Source organism: Micromys minutus (genome assembly GCF_963924665.1).
Source record: "Micromys minutus genome assembly, chromosome: 32".
Lineage (NCBI taxonomy): Eukaryota > Metazoa > Chordata > Mammalia > Rodentia > Muridae > Micromys > Micromys minutus.
In genome coordinates, this window is record NC_137967.1 from 22,244,326 (window position 1) to 22,261,753 (window position 17,428).

Below are 17,428 nucleotides of genomic sequence, written 5' to 3' on the forward strand. Positions count from 1 at the left end.
AAACTTAACCGTGGAAAACTTGAAGCAATCCCACTAAAATCAGGGACTCGACAAGGCTGCCCAGTCTCCCCCTACCTATTCAACATAGTACTGGAAGTCCTGGCTGTAGCAATCAGACAGCAAAAGGAGATCAAGGAGATACAAATTGGAAAGGAACAGATAAAGACATCACTCTTGGCCGATGACATGATAATGTACTTAAGTGACACGAAAAATTCCACCAGAGAACTCCTACAGCTGGCAAACAAGTTCAGCAAAGTGGCTGGATGCAAAATTAACTCAAACAAATCAGTGGCCTTTCTATACTCAAAGGACAAATATGTGGAGAAAGAAATTAGGGAAAAGGTACCCTTCACTATCATCACAAAAACTATGAAAGACCTTAGTGTGACTCTAACTAAGCAAGTGAAGGACCTGTATGACAAAAACTTCAAACCTCTAAAAAGGAAATTGAGGAAGATCTCAGAAAATGGAAAGATCTCCCATGCTCATGGATTGGAAGGATCAACATTTTAAAAATGGCCATCCTACCAAAAGCAATCAACAGATTCAATGCAATCCTCATCAAAATTCTAACCCAGTTCTTCATGGAATTGGAAAGATCAATATGCAATTTCATATAGAATAACAAAAGACCTAGAATAGCAAAATCCATCCTCAAAAACAAGAAATCATCTGCGGGAATCACTATCCCTGATCTCAAGCTATATATCAAGGCAATGGTGCTGAAAACTCCATGGTACTTCTACAGAAATAGGCATGTGCATCAATGGAATAGAATAGAAGATCCAAAAATGAGCCCTCATGTATATGGTCACCTGATTTTGACAAAGGAGAAGTAAACATTCAATGGAAAAAGAACAGCCCATTCAACAAATGGTGCTATTCCAACTGGCATTTGAATGCAAAAGAATGAAAATAGACCCTTTCTTATCTCCTTGTACAAAGCTCAAGTGTAAGTGGATCAAAGATCTTTACATTAAACCAGATACACTGAAACTATTAGATGAGAAAGTAGGGAAAACCTTAGAACACATAGTCACAGGAGAAAATATTCTGAAGAAAACACCAATGGCTCAAGCTGTAAGGTCAAAGATTAACAAATGCAACTTAATTGGATTGCAAAGTTTCTGTAAGGCTAAGGACATTGACAAGAAAACAAAACGGCAACCAACAGAATGGGAAAAGATCTTTACCAATTCCACATCAGATAGAGGCCTAATATCCAAGGTATACATAGAACTCAAAAAGCTAGATACCAGAGAATCAAACAACCCTATTAAAAATGGGCTATAGGACTAAATAAAACATTCTCAGTTGAGGAATATCAAATGGCTGAGAAATATCTGAGGACATGCTCGACATCCCTAGCCATCAGGGAAATGCAAATCAAAACAACCCTGAAATTCCACCTCACACCAGTCAGATTGGCCAAGATCCAAAACTCAGATTTCAACAGATGCTGGCGAGGTTGCAGAGAAAGATGAACACTTCTTTACTGTTGGTGGTGTTGCAAACTAATACAACCACTCTGGAAATCAGTCTGGCAATACCTCAGAAAATTGGACATAATACTACCTGAAGACCCAGCTATTCCACTTTTGGGCATGTACCCCAGAGACACCTTAGTAGACAACAAACATATATAGACCACAATATTCATAGCAACTTTATTTATAATACCCAGAAGCTGGAAAGAACCCAGATGTCCTTCAGAAGATGAATGGATACAAAAATTGTGGTACATATACACAATGGAATACTACTCAGCCACCAGAAACAATGACTTAACCAAATTCTTAAGAAAATGGCTGCATCTAGAGAATATCATCCTGAGTGAGATAACCCAGTCACAAAAGAACAGGCATAATATGCAGTCACTGATAGTGGGATGCTAACCCCAGAGGTTTGCACTGCCCCAGAAACAACCCACAGACTGTATGAAGTCCAAGAAAAAAAGAAAAGAAAACAAAAACAAAATAGTCATGCTCAATCCTTTCCCAGGAAAAACACACTGACAAATTGCGGGTTGTACCGGGTATTACATGAACTGTATGCTCATTGTAAAAAAAAAAAAAAATTAAGATAAAAGAAAAAAAATTAAACATGTTTGCATAAATGTATACAAATAAAATTGTGTCAGTGCTTGGCTTTTTTTTTTTCTTTTTTTTTTAAGGTTTGATACTCTGCATTAAGGTCTTACTCTTTACAATGAGCAAAAAGTACATGTAAAGCAGGATGTAACTCGGAATTATTCAATATTTTCTTGGTCTGTAAGGATTGAGTATAATGATTTTTTGTTTGGTTTGTTTTCTTTCCTTTTTTTCTTGAGCTTCACACAGTCTGTGAGTTGTTTCTGGGACAGTGTGCGCCTCTGGGGTTAGCATCCCACTATCAGTGACTGCATATTATGTCTGTTTCTTGGTCTATTTCTGCCCTAAGTTTGATTATTTCTTGTCTATTCCTCTTGGGTGTATCTGCTCCTTTAGTTCTAGCACTTTTTGCTGTGTTATCGAGTTGCTGATGCATGCTCTCACCAGTTTCTTTTTGGAAGGGTTCAGATCTATGACTTTTCCTCTCAGTAATGCTTTTATTGCATCCCATAAGTTTGGGTATGTTGTGTTTTCATTTTCACTGAATTCTAGAAAATCCTTAGTTTCTTTCTTTATTTCTTCTTTGACCCTGCTATGGTCTAGCAGAGTGTTGTTTAGTTTCCATGTGTATGTGGAATTTTTCTTGTCTTTGTTGTTAAAGACCAGCGTTAGACCATGGTGACCTGAGAGGATGCATGGGAGTTTATCAATCTTCTTATATCGATTGAGGCTCATTCTGTGTCCAATATGTTTTCAATTTTTGAGAAGGTGCCATGAGTTGCTGAGAAAAAGTTGTATTCTTTTTCTTTATGATGATATGTTCTGTAGATATCTTTTAATTCCAGTTGGTTCATAGTCTCTGCTAGTTTTACAGTGTCCTTGTTCATTTTCTTTTTCCATGATTAGTCCATTGATGGGAGTGGGGTAGTAAAGTCTCCCACTATTATAGTGAGGGGTGAAATGTATTTTTTTGAGCTTTATTAGGGTTTCTTTTATGAATGTGGGTGATTTTTTATTTGGAGCATATATGTTAAGGATTGAGAGTTCCTGCTGATAGATTTCCCTGGTAACGAGTAAAAAGTGTCCTTCCTTATCTTTTTTGATAACTTTTGGTTGGAACTTTACTTTATTCGATATTAGAATAGCCACTCCAGTTTGCTGTTTGGGGCTGTTTGCTTGCACATATTTTTCCAACATTTTACTCTGAGATATTGTCTGTATTTGTCTCTGAGATGCGTTTCCTGTATGCAGCAAAATTCTGGATTTTGTTTATGTATCCAGTCTGATAGCCTCTGTCTCTTTATTGTGGAGTTGAGTCCATTTATGTTAATATATATCAAGGAATAGTGGTTGCTCTTTCCTGCTATTATTGCTTTTCTAGTTTGAGTTGTGTCTGTGTCTCTTTCTTAATTTGGTTTTCTTGCTTAGGAGTTTTCTTGTTTTTACTAGGATGTAGTTCCCCTCATTGAATTGGGTTTTCCACCTATAATTCATTGTAGTGCTGGGTTTGTGGTCAGATATTGAGTAAATTTTGATTTGTCTTGAAACATCTTCATCTCTCCATCTATTGTGATTGATAGTTTTGCTGGGTATAGCAACTTGGGCTGGCACTTATGCTCTCTTATGTTCTGCATGATGTCTGTCCAGGCTCTTCTAGCTTTCATAATCTCTGTTGAGAAATTGGGTGTGATTCTGATTGGCATGCCGTTATATGTTTGTTACCTGACCATTTTCCCTTACTGCTTTTAGTATTCTTTCTTTGCTTTGGGCACTTGGTGTTTTGACTATTATGTGTTGGGAGGAATTTCTTTTCTGGTCCAACCTACTTGGAGTTCTGAAGGCTTCTTTTATGCTCGTGGTCATCTCATTCTTAAGGGTAGAGAAATTTTTTTCTACAATTTTGTTGAAGATATTTACCGTGCCTCTGAGTTGATATTCTTCTCTCTCTCTCTTATTCTTATTATCTGTAGGTTTGGTCTTCTCATTGTGTCCTGGATCTCCTGGACATTTTGGGTTAGGAGCTTTTTGGTTTTTGCCTCTTCTCTGACTGTTGTTTCTATGTTTAAAATGTTTTCTTCAGCCCCTAAGATTCTCTCTTCTATCTCTTGCCGTCTATTGGAAATTCTTGCATTTGTGACTCCTGATTTCTTTTTTAGGTGATCTACCTCTAGGGTTATCTCTTTTAGTGTTTTTTTATCGTGTCAATATCTGTTTTAAATTCTTTCTTCCCTTCTTTCATCTCCTTGGTTCTGTTTTTCTCTAGTTCTTTGATTTCTTTGAGTGTTTTTCTCCTTTCCTCTTTAAAAGATTCTGATTCTTTTGGCTCTTCCTCCCATTCTTGTTTAAGGATGTCTATCATCGTCTTGAGGTATGATTTTAGGTCTGCGTTTTCTTTTCTGCAATGTTTGGCATTCTGCTGTTTGCTCTGATGGGAGAGCTGGGTACTGGTGTTACCAGGTTGTCTTGGTTTTTTTGGGATGTGCTCTTTCGCTTTCCTCTTGCCATCTTGTTGTCAGTGATATGTTCTTGCCTTTCCCTTGTACCTGGTCTGTGTTTTTGGATCTCTGCTGTTCTAAGTGGGGGATGGTACGAGCCCTGTTTTATGACCCAAAGCAGCTGGGTGGGAACAGAGGTTCCAATGCTGGATTCCTGGTCCCTGGATCAGGCAGGGCAGGGTCGCACTTTCCCTGTGCACTTGGCAGAGATCTCTCTGTCCCCTGGCTACTTGGATCTCTTTCTCATCAGGCCTTTTGGCACGAATCTTTAAAACCACATAAATCAAAACAAAATGTTGCAATATTTGTTCAGTGATATATATATATATATATATATATATATATATATATATATATATATATATATATATATATATAGTATATAAACATATATATATATGATATGCAAATAGTCTGGGTATAATGAAAAAAAAGATAGCACTTCAGGGAAATAAACAAAAACAGATGACATTAGAAAACAATATTGTGGAAATTACAACAATGTATATATCCAAGTTTTGTAATGAGACCCATTATGTTAACACTTAAGAAAAATTAACAAAAATGAAGTAAAATTGTAATACAATTCAAATAATTGGGGCAGAAATGAATGACATTTCAGAATCTCTATGAAGACATTTTTGTCCAATTCTCAGAGTAAAAATACTTGTATACTTGATGTGATTTTTATATTTCAAATATTGTATTTAAGATGTAGTTTAATAAGGGAAATTGGGGTTTCTATTAATGGACAAAACATGTGAACATGTAAGCCAGTCCCATTTAAACTTTATCCCTAAAATGGTTGTCTTGTTTATGGTATCTGTTCATAGCAGCAAAGCTCTAACTAAGACGGGTCCACTGCCAAAGAATAGCCAGAGCTTGTGGTGTCTTGAGGAAGAGTTGGGGAATTGAGGGAGGCTGAGTAACACAAGTCCACCACAAGACCTCCCAAGTAAGACAACCTGAATCCATGGGGGTTAACATTGAGTGGCCAACCAAAAAGTGTGCATGGCCATCACATAGACCTCCTACACATATGTAATAAATGTGATGCTTCTTCAACATATCTATCACCTAAAAAATACAGTGGGAACTGTGTCTGACTCTGTTGTCTGCATTTTGATTTTTTACCCCTAGTTGGGCTGCCTTGTCTGCCCTCAGTGGGAGATGATACACTTAGTCCTGCTGTGACATGTTTTTCCTGAGCCACTCGGTACCAATGAAGGGCCTTCCCTTCTCTGAGGAAGAGAGAGATAATAGGGGAACGAATGTGTTAAAGTGGGACTGGGACAAAAAGAGGAATCACTTGTGATCAGGGTGTAAAGTGAAGAAAATAATGGGAAAACTACAATAATTCATTAACAACATTTATTTTGTGAGCAGATCTAGTGATTGACAAGTAATAGAATAGGAAAATTTTATATAGACAACTCTCCATATAAAATTTAAAAGTTTAAAGTAATTATTCCCATGGGAACAGTCCTGGAGGAAAGCCATTCATTTTCTCCTGGTATTCTTTATCAAATTCTTCAGCTTGTGCTACAGTAAAGTAATTCTTCCAGTCTCCTGTTGTACCTTGAAAATATGAATCAGATGTATAGGTGCATTACCAATAATCTTAATACTATTCTCACTATGTTTTTCATATGCTTTACTATTTACTTCAAAAAAATCTCACAATTAATAAAATCCAAATTTCAATGGTTCTCCAGAAAAAGCTTCTTTGTCATAAAATTATATACATGTCCATACATATATACATTTTCTTTTTCGAAAATAATATTACAACGTTTCCCCTTCTCTTTTCCTGATTTATAGCTCCACCATCTAATAGAAGCAACATTGTAGTTCTTATATGACCAGATCATTTCTTCTTCCAATTTTACCTGAATTCATCACCCTATTTATTCCAATACTGTTTTGCATCTTTATAAGTCTAACAAACTTTAATTGTGCTTTCTATATTTAGTGTTTAGTTATAAAACTTCTTCAGAGTTTATGAGCAAGTTTACAAAATATATAAAACTAATTTTAGCCTTGTATGCTTCTGTGAGTAAAATTTAGTACAGTTCCCTGAGGATGATTGAGGCATCAGATATTCTGGAAATGGAGATGTACACAGTGTAACCTGAAGGGTAGTCATGTTGATTCTTCCAACGGATGCAAGAGTCTTAGAAACTTTCTGCTGAAAATATCATGTAACTTCTGTTTACACTCAGCCATGATATTTGCTGATGCTTGAAGATGTACATGATCATATTCCATTTTCTCTGTATCTCTGTCTTTTGTGAACATGTGTTAGGTCTAATCACAGCAGTCCAGTAGGACATTAGTTTTGACCTTACAGACTTCAAATCATCCCACTGTTTTTTATACATTGCATGTTTATTTCTCCTGGAGTGCTGATTTCTTCTATACAAGCATTTCTTATTTGTTTTCTTATTTATTCCACTCTAAACATTTTCCAATCTTTACTTCATGTACATCACTGAAACTCCAAATTTTTTATATTATATCACTTTTCTATAACACTTCAATACTCCATGCTCTTCATTTTTGTATATATGAATGAAATGATTTTGTAGCTAATATTTCAGAAATATTAATTTTTATTTAGCTGTTAAAGGCTTCATTTATGAAAGAATATCAGACGTAGAGAATATACTCAATATGGAATTTTTAAAGCATTTATGAATGAGAGAACAAGGTGCTTGCATTGGTCACATTTTCTTGGTTAGGGATAATTATTCCTTCATAGGTAACCCAGCATAATAGTGATAGATAATTTAAAGCCAAAAATATTGACAAGAAAAGTAATCATTTTTCTTATCACATTTTTTCTTTAGGTATTATGTAAGTTAATTTTAATTCTCCAGTAGAATATGTTAACAATCTTGTACAAAATCATAATTAAATGATAATTATTAATATTCCATATTCAAGTAAGATACAATTAATTGATAATACAAAATGTATCATATGTTAAGAAGTAAACCTGCAACTTTTTATTGTTTCTCTCAGGTTTGTTAAGGTATTAATTATTAGAGTATGTTACATTATCATTTATTACAGCATGCCTGAATCCTAATGAGGCTGGACATATACTGTGATTTAAGAATCTCAGCAAATTCAATCTGGCTTCCAATGAACGAGAAGTCCAGATGGGAGAACCATGTCTTTGCAGGTACACATATGAAGTTCTGAGTCCAATTATATCAAAATCATATGTACAATCATTCTCTCTGTATAAAATATCTCCTTAAAATTTAATGTGTCAAATGATATGCTAGAACTTACTAATGATAATTTAACTCTTGTAAAATGAATTTATTTATTTATTTATTTATTTATTTTGAGTGGATGTAGTTCTAAGAAAAGGATGTTTGCCACTCCTTCTCATGATGTTATTTTGCCTGCAAATAGTAGGATTTCTCTTAATTCTCAGGTAGTTTTGTCCTCTGTATGCTCTAAGGGTAGCAGAAACCATGATTACTCAACAACATGAAAACATCTATGCGAATCACTATCCATGACCTCAAGCTATATTACAAGGCACTTGTTCTAAAAACTGCATAGTACTGCTACAGAGATAGTCATGTGGATCATTAGATTAGAATAGAGGTTCCAGAAATGAACTCTCACATATATGGTCACTTGATTTTTGACCAAGGATCTGTAAACATTCAATTGAAAAAGGACAGCCTATTCAACAAATGGTGTTGGTCCAGCTGGCACTCAGCATGCAGAAGAATGAAAACTGACCCATTCTTATCTTTTTGTACAAAGCTCAAGTGCAAGTGGATAAAAGATCTCCACATTATACCAGGCACAATGAAACTATTAGAAGAGTAAATAGGGAAAACCTTAGAGTACACAGGCACAGGAGAAAATTTCCTGGGCAGAATTCTAATGGCTTGTGCTCTAAGGTCAAATGTAAACAAATGGGACTTAATGAGATTGCAAAGTTTCTGTAAGGCTAAGGACATTGCCAAGAAAACAAACAGCAGCTAACAGATTCGGAAAAGGTCTTTACCAACCCCACATCTGATAGAAGCCTAATATCCAAAGTATACAAAAACTCAAGAAGTTAGACACCAGAGTATCAAACAACCCTATTAAAAATGTGGTACAGAGCTAACCAAAAAGTTCTCAATTGAGGAATATCGAATGGCTGAGAAGCATCTAAGGAAGTGCTTCACGTCATCATCCATCAGGAAAATGCAAATGAAAACAACCATGATATTCCACAGTACACCAACCAGATTGGCTAAGGTCAAAAATTCAGATGACAGCAGATGCTGGCACGGATGCAGAGAAAGAGGAACACTTCTAAACTGTTGGTGGAGTTGTAAACTTGTACAACCACTCTGGAAATCACTTTGGATATTCCTCAGAATGTTGGACGTAGTACTAACTGAAGATTCCGTTGTTCCACTTCTGGGCATATACCCCAGAAAAGCTCCAAAATACATCAAAGACACATGCAACACAATGTTCATTGCTGCCCTATTTCTAATAGCTTGAAGCTGGAAATAACCCAGATGTCCTTCAGTAGATGAATGGATACAAATATTGTGGTATATTTAAACAATGGAGTACTATTCAGCTGTCAGAAACAATGACTTTATGAAATTCTATAGAAAATGGATGCATCTAGAAGATATTATCCTGAGTGAGATAACCCAGTCACAAAAGAACAGACATAATATACAGTCACTGATAATTGGATACTAACACCAGAAAGCTCTTAAAACTTCAGAAACAACTCACAGATTATATGAAGTTCAAGAAAAACAAAGCCCCTCTCAAAAAAAAAAAGAAAATGAAAATTAAAAACCATTATTTTTAGTCTTTACACACCAAGAAAACTTTGACTATTACCTGGTTACATCTTATTTTACATGTACTTTATGCTCACTGTAACTAGTAAGATTTTAATGCATACTATCACACCTTAAAAAAAACCAAGTAGTGACAAAAATGTACTCATATACTTTTATGCAAAAATGCTTAAAATCTGTACATTTATCTTTGTCTTTAAAAATAAAATTGTTCAATTAAAAAAAAAAACAAACCAACCAACCCTGAAAAATGTGTAGCTAATGTTAATTACTAAAAATTATTAACAGGTCCCATGCTAAGCTTAATTGGACTAAAATTTATACAATCATTAAATACATTTGTAAAATAAATGAGCGCATTCTTAAATTTATCATCTAAAACTTATATGTGGTACTTAATAGTTTGATCATTTTAATTTGCTCAAGAGGTAGTGTAAGGCTTTCTTATTAAATGATTGCTAAGGTAAAACACACAAGGTATAACCCAAGAGGTAAAATCTCAGAAGTGCTGAATGAACACTTCTGAGTGAAGATTCATGCCACATGATCTAGACTTTGTGTTATTTATTATGAAAATACTTAGCACTATATTTACCTCATTATTTTTTGTTTCATGCATGAGACAATGAATATTTTTAACATTACGCACAATTTGGTTAAATTAGATTAGCTATGATTTGTTTCCAAGATAGAAAGAAAACTTAAATAGTTTGGTTCAGATACTTCTGTACTAATTAAATTAACTTTATCAAAAATAGTTTTTCTTTTTATAACACCATGATTTCTCAATTAAAATGAAAATGTATGACCTTGTATTAGTTCCTCCTTGTAATAAACCTTTTCTAATCAAAAAATAAATCAAACATAAAGTACTATAAGAAACTAAAAAGAAGAAGAAGAAGAAGAAGAAGAAGAAGAAGAAGAAGAAGAAGAAGAAGAAGAAGAAGAAGAAGAAGAAGAAGAAGAAGAAGAAGAAACCATGATTAATGGTCTGACCACAATCAGGAAAATAACTCAGGTTGGGTGAAATAATGATGGTTAGGACCTCTGAAATCTGTCAGACAACATTCTTGGTCATACGACTTGATTGTGACAGTGCCTTTACAAAATTTCTGTCAAGCAAAGAGTGGCTGAAACTAGTGTATTTTCCATATGGTCTGAACATGGAATCAAAATAAACACACTTGTATGTGAAAAAATTATTGGTTAAATCTTAAAACTCCTGTTAACACAACCTAACCAAATGAATGAGTCTCCTGGGTAAGAGTAGCTCTTGAGAGTATCACGTGGCAGGTAATTAAGGGACTCTTCTACAACCAGTTAAGGAATGAAACTTAAGGAGAGTAAAACAGGTCTGGGAAATTCCTTGTGGATAATGCCAGTATAATGCTTATTACAGGTTTCAAAATTTTAGGCTTTAGATAATTTGATATCTAACGGTAAGTAATAAAATTAATTTTGATTTGGTAATACCTTCAGGATTAAAAAAATAACATCAGTCTGATGAAATATTTGGGACAACAAAATGTATCCATTTGTTCTTTCAAAACTATTCCCCAACAGATCTATCTCAGCATCCAATATTCTAAATAGTGCATTGGGAGGTAATAAAGTAGCTAACACCATTCAGTGCCCTTTTTTTCCATAGGTGTCATGGCTTATTAACTGTAAGTTACAACACTGATATAAGGAACACAATTCTCCAGGATAAAGGGTACATGCAAATGCCAAAATATATATGCCTTCAATAACCACTCTAATGGTTAAACTATCAATGACTTTTGAAGTCATATCAAGTGTTTTGAAATAAACTACTTAGGTATAGATGATAAAGATAGAGATTGATTCCTCCTGAAGGGTATGAAATATTAAAAATACAGTTTATATTAGAAGAGACTAAGTTAAATCTCATTTTGTTCTATCTTGGAAAATCGTCCTGGACAAAGGCAATGAAGGTTGTCCTCATAGAATTCTTTTCTAAATCCTGTTGCATTTGTCTTAGTTTGTCTCCATCAAAACTATTACTTGAGTTTTCATAGCACTTCTCTATTAAACAAGCCACAACATTCCATTTAGCTTTTCCTCACAGCCTTTTATGTACATATACTGTTTACCTCTTTCAAATTCGAATTCATTTTAAGAAATTTATTAATAAAAGTTTTTTTCTTAGGTAAGACCAAAGTTTTAGTCCTAATAAATTTGTATTTGTACTGGCTGGTGTCTCGGAGTCTGACATCGTCTATCAGCTGTTGTGTTTCTCCTAGAACCTTCAGTCCTTTTGAATGACCGCATTTCTATGGTGACAAGTCTTTGTTCTCAAGTTTGTTTTGAGGACACCAGAAGTATGGTGTTAAATGCAATATGCAAACCACTTTAAAATAGATACTATATATGACAATTTCTCATTTTCTTACATTTTAGAATCTGTCTCAGTCAGGGTTTATATTTCTATACACATATCATGACAAACAATAAAGTTGGGGAGGAAAGTGTTTATTAAGCTCATTCTGTCATATTGTTGTTTATCAGCAAAGAAAGTCAGGACTGAAACTCAAGCAGGTCAGAAAGCAGGAGCTGATGCAGAGACCATGGAGGATTATTGCTTTTTGCTTGCTTCCCCTGGCTTGGTCAATTTGCTTACCTATAGAAGCCAAGACTACCAGTCCAATGTTGGCTCCACATACAATGGTCTAGGCCCTCCCCCTTGATTGCTAGTTGACAAAATTCCTTAGAGCTGGAACTCATGAAGGCTGTCCCTCAACTGAGGCTCCTTTCTTCATAATAACTCCATCTTATGCAAAGTTGACACAAAACCAAGCAGTATAGGATCATATTCTCAGACTCTAAGGTGGGGGAGGAGCACTGAAGCCTAATGATGAAGCTTAAAAATAATAAGTAGATAAAGCTAAACCTTTAAATCTCTATTAATCACATTTATAACCAAGTTCTTTATTCACCCCCAAAACTGACAATAGATATTCAACTCAACACTTATTCTATAATTAATCATGGGTGAGCCTCCAGTTGTGATATATTCCGGCAAAGCTACCCCTTAACTTCACAAATACAAAACAATACAAATAAAGTACCAGCACTGAACGTTGGCACATGCATATTTAAACAAGAGAATTCAGAATAAAAAGAAAAACCATGAACCTGTTGCAGTCCAAATGTTGATTGGAAAATACCACCAGATTTTAATACTGAAGGCTATTTTGCTTAGTCTTTGTGGGTTTATTTTCTGGCCTGATGTGAGGCAGCAATATTGTCCTGTTTAACATCATTTCTAGAAGATAACCGAAGTTATTTCTTTGTTTACCAACGTCTATATAACTTTGACCTGATGTGGTAAATATATTTTAGAGTTGAGGTTTGTGATATAGGGAGCCATACAAATCCTCAAAGAAACATATCTATTTTATTATTTTCAATTAAGTGTATTAGACATGTCCATCTGAAACGCAATATTATATTCTAGGAAAAATATCAGCATTTCAGTGTGCCTTAGGCCCATATTACTACCATGTAAAAGTTCCACTGTAAGTGTTGTGAGAATTGATGAATGTTGAGTAATGACTGATGCTGATGTAATCACAATAGTTTCTTAGAGTCCATTTTGCAGAAACCCTCTACATGAACTGATATATTCTGATATTTTTACCTTTCCTCAATAGCTTCAAATGGGCATTAACTGGATCATCTGGGATGATACTATAATTAGACATATTATTTTCTTTCATGACTTGGAAGGAGCTGTACTTGAGAATTAGATCCATCTCGTTGTGCTCTAATTTCTTTCCTAGGAACTCACAGATCTTCTTTATGGTTCCCTTGGTGTCCTACAAGAAGAGTAAACAAAAAGAAAGGGAATAATCAAAGGCCTCCGATAAACATGTGCAGTAAAGGAAATGTGGATGACAGATAAAACTGGCCCCATGAAATACAAATCATACATTGAGTAGTGTTGCGGAACCAATTGGGAGATATCAGGAGACATGTGCAGCATTAGTGGACTTGGATTACATCATGGCAAGATTATTTGTCATAGAGAAATAGAAATTAACATTTATTTGGGATTGAGAGTATATATGCGGTGGGGTCAAATATAAATGAGCATCTTTTCAACCTTTCTTGGTAGTGGATGAGGACCTCCAAATTTCTGAACTTTCTGTCTTTTCTCTCCAGTACTGTGTTTACAGGTTGATGGCACCACATTTCCTAAGTTCACTGAGATGACATTACTGGATTTTAGTTCTCACAATGGAGCCACATCTAGCAAAATAAAAATAGTTATGGAGACCCTACTGAAGTGTCTCTGGGAAAGATCAGAGAATTATGTACTTGGACATGTTACATAAGTACTGTCGTACCCAATCTGGAGCGAGATTTTTAAGGAAACTCATAGAAATACTTCCAAACAAATATCAGTGTGAATGAAGACAATGTGCACACAGAACCTGGCAGAAGCTAAGGGTTCCAACAAATAATAATGTTCTTATGAGTAACTGAGAATAACATAGTTTTACAAGATTCATTAAATATTTGTAATAATTTTTATTTTTGGATACAATTGTTTTGGAAGATTTTGCTTTGTTTTTAACTATGATCATATGATGCAACTCAGATGCCTACCTAGTGAGGTCATAATCACAGAAGTCATAAAAAGGAGAAATCTTGGAATACTCAGTATTTTTTTTTTTAGTAATTTGGCCTTCTACTTGAGCCATACATACATGAATCGGAAGAATCAACATTTTAATAATGGCCATCTTACCAAAAGCAATCTACATATTCAATGCAATCCCCATCAAAATTCCAACCCAGTTGTTCATTAAGTTTAAAGAGAAATGTGCAATTTCATCTGGAATAACAGAAGAGCAAGAATAGCAATATCCATCCTCAACAACAAAAAAACATCTGCAGGGATCATTATTCCTGACCTCAAGCTATATTACAAGGCAATTGTGCTGAAAGCTACATGGCACTGGTACAGAAATAGGATATAAAAATACTGGTACATTTACGCAATGGAGTACTACTCAGCTATCAGAAACAATGAGTTAACAAAATTCTTAAGAAAATGGATGTATTTAGAGAATATTATTCTGAGTGAGATAACCCAGTCACAAAAGAACAGAAATAATATGCAATCACTGATAATGGGATTCTAACCCCATAAAGTTCTGAACACCCCAGAAACAACCCACTTTCTGTGTGAAGTTCAACAAAAAATAATATATTTAATTAAAATAGAACTGTATTTCATTCCCCTTTTTTACCTACAGCTCTTCCCAGTTTCTTGCCTATCCCCTCAAATTATAGCATCTTATCCTATATTATTGTTACATATATACATATGTGTATGTATATGTACCCACAAATACATAATTACCACATTAAAATGTATTCGTATACTTTTATGCAAAAATGCTGAAAATTTGTACATTTAACATTGTTTTTTAAAATAAAGTAAAAAAAAAAATCATGATCTCTACATTCGTTTTCTCAGATCAGACCACTAGTCCAGTCCATATTTCTGTGCATTCAGCTTCAGCCTTTCTATAAATACCCCCAAATACAGTAGATCATAGATACTGTAATCTCCAAAATTATTTTTCTCTACTTAATGCTTTTTCCTAGTCCCAACATTCTGAGAAACAATGGATCACTCACATGAGAGAAGAACATAGGCTAACTGTAAATATTCACCTCTCCCTTCAATCTTTCAAATCAAATACCTTAGTATTTTGGAATATAGCTCATCCAAATATTTATATGTATGCTTCTTTGTATTTTTCACTTACTTTCTACATTTCCCAGTGACTAAGCAAATACTGGTAAACAACCAGCTTACATCCCTCCTATGGATCTACTTAGGTTCCCCTCATAGTTTATATCCTTTCCTAAGTATCAGGCCTTGATACCCAATATGCATTTTACCTGAAACTCTCCAGTGACAAGATGTATCAGGATTTAAAAACAATTTCCTACAGGCAAAACACAGTCACCATAATCTTCTAAAAACACATAGAATACCAAATCTAAGAAGAAAACAGCTATTCAAATAGGCAATACCCAATATGAGGACTTAGATGTATAGTCTTCCAAATACCAAATAGCTAGATGCCAGCATAAAAACATAATCAATAAGAGCCAGGAAAATATGTCTTTATTACAGAAGTATTACTATCCTACAGCAGGTTCTGATTATCCCAGTACAGCTTAGAAACAAACAAAATACCTTAAAATAATCTGTATAATGATGATAGAGGTTCTTAAAGAGGAAATACATCCCATAAAGTCTTATCAAAATGACAAATAACATAAAAAAACAAAAGCATTGAAGAAATTTGAATGAATTAATTAAGAATGAAATTGAATGAATCAAATTGAATGAACCAAAACCAAAACTAAAATAGAAATTGAATCAATCAAGAAAACTCAAGGTGAAGCAAATATGTAAATGAAAATTTGAAACTTAAGCAGTATCTTGAAAGGTAGAAGTCATAAATAATATGCAAATATTGAAAGGTACACAATCAACCATTAACAATCACATAGAACAATTGGATACTGTGGTCAAGAAAATGTTAAATTAAAAAAAAACAAATTATCTCATAAATTTGGATCATTTCTATTAAATATAGAAATGGATAAAGAAGAAATACGCATGTGAAATGCACATAAATTATTTTGTAACCAAATCATAAAAAATTTCTTTTAACTAGATACCTATCAAAGTAGAAGAAGCACAAAGAACAGCAAATAGATTGGATTAGAGAAGGAATTAAACTCAGCATATAATTATCATTATAAAATAATAAACAAAGGCGCTGTGAATAGCCAGGTGCAGAGAGGTCTGGGCTAAGCAAACGGAAAGTGCTCCCCCCATTGGTTCGGGGGACTGGAACTCTGCCATAAGGGTCTCCTTTGCCACCCATAGGGCCCATGCATGCGGAACAAATGCTCAGGCCATCTGCCACCGGGAACAGTGAAGATCCAGAGATACAGGCCTGGTGAGACTACTCTGCAAGTAGCCAAGGTGCAGAGAGGTCTGGGCCAAGCATGCGGAAAGCGTGTCCCTCCCATAGGTTCCGGGGAGCAGGAACTCTGCCATAAAGACTCAGTTGCCTTCTGGCTGGCACATGTGGAACAAACACTCCAGCCATCTGACACTAGAAACAGGGGAGATCCAGGGACCGAGGCCTAGTCCTAGCGAGACTGCACTATGAGTAGCCAGGGTGCAGAGAGGTCTGGGCTGAGCGCTCAGAAAGCACAAACCCCCATTGGATTGGGGGAGTAGGAACTCTGACATAGGTACTTGATATCAACACGGAGGGACAATGTGTGCAGAACAAACAAACAGGCAATCTGCCAACAAGAACAGTGGAGATCCAGGGACACAGGCCAGGTACTCAGGAGAGTAAGAAACCAATCTCTGACAACAAGATCACGTATAAAAAGAGACTACAAGATGGCAAGAGGAAAGCGAACTAGAACTAGAATGTTGCATCAAGAGCTCCAAATATCAATAAAAAATTGAGAGAAAATTCCCATCAAGACTAGTCCCTTTGGTCTCTAGGGGCTGTTGCCTCCTTTGCTGATAGGAAGATTAAAATTAGTACAAGATGGGGAGGACATTGTTTGCCTGTGGAGACATCTCCGGGCACAGGATTGAAGAAGTAAAAGCTCCTATACAGACAGTTTCACATCTGAACAACAAATTTTGTTGTTAGTTCAGTAAAATCTTCTGGTAATTAAAAAAAAAAACAACGATATAAAAAAAAGAAAACAAAAGAGAAAAGTATTAAGTTTCACAAGCTGTTTGTACTCAAATATATTTTCTCAGTTTTAGATCTTCAGCTATTTTATTGAGTGGAAAGTATTGGATTAGAAGGGTTCAAGCAGAATAATGTTGCATTTCCTTATGTCTTGGGAAACACTTTTTATAGTAACTTGTCAGATTGTCTATGAACAAACCCACTTTTTTAGACAT

At 35.0% G+C, this 17,428-nt stretch overlaps 1 protein-coding gene across 2 annotated transcripts in view; it reads right to left on the reverse strand.

The window, feature by feature from the left end:
• Window positions 1-6,053: 6,053 nt before the first annotated feature.
• LOC308413519 (sulfotransferase 2A1-like) overlaps window positions 6,054-17,428 on the reverse strand; it is a gene marked incomplete at both ends in the record, with an annotated part of 164,592 nt that continues 153,217 nt past the window's right edge. The window contains 2 exons of one of the 2 annotated variants that reach the window (XM_080908540.1): window positions 6,054-6,166; window positions 13,094-13,271. In XM_080908540.1, the coding sequence (XP_080764666.1) occupies window positions 6,054-6,166; window positions 13,094-13,271 (291 nt within the window). The remainder of the gene's footprint in view (window positions 6,167-13,093; window positions 13,272-17,428) is intronic. The other variant, XM_080908541.1, reaches the window with a different exon arrangement.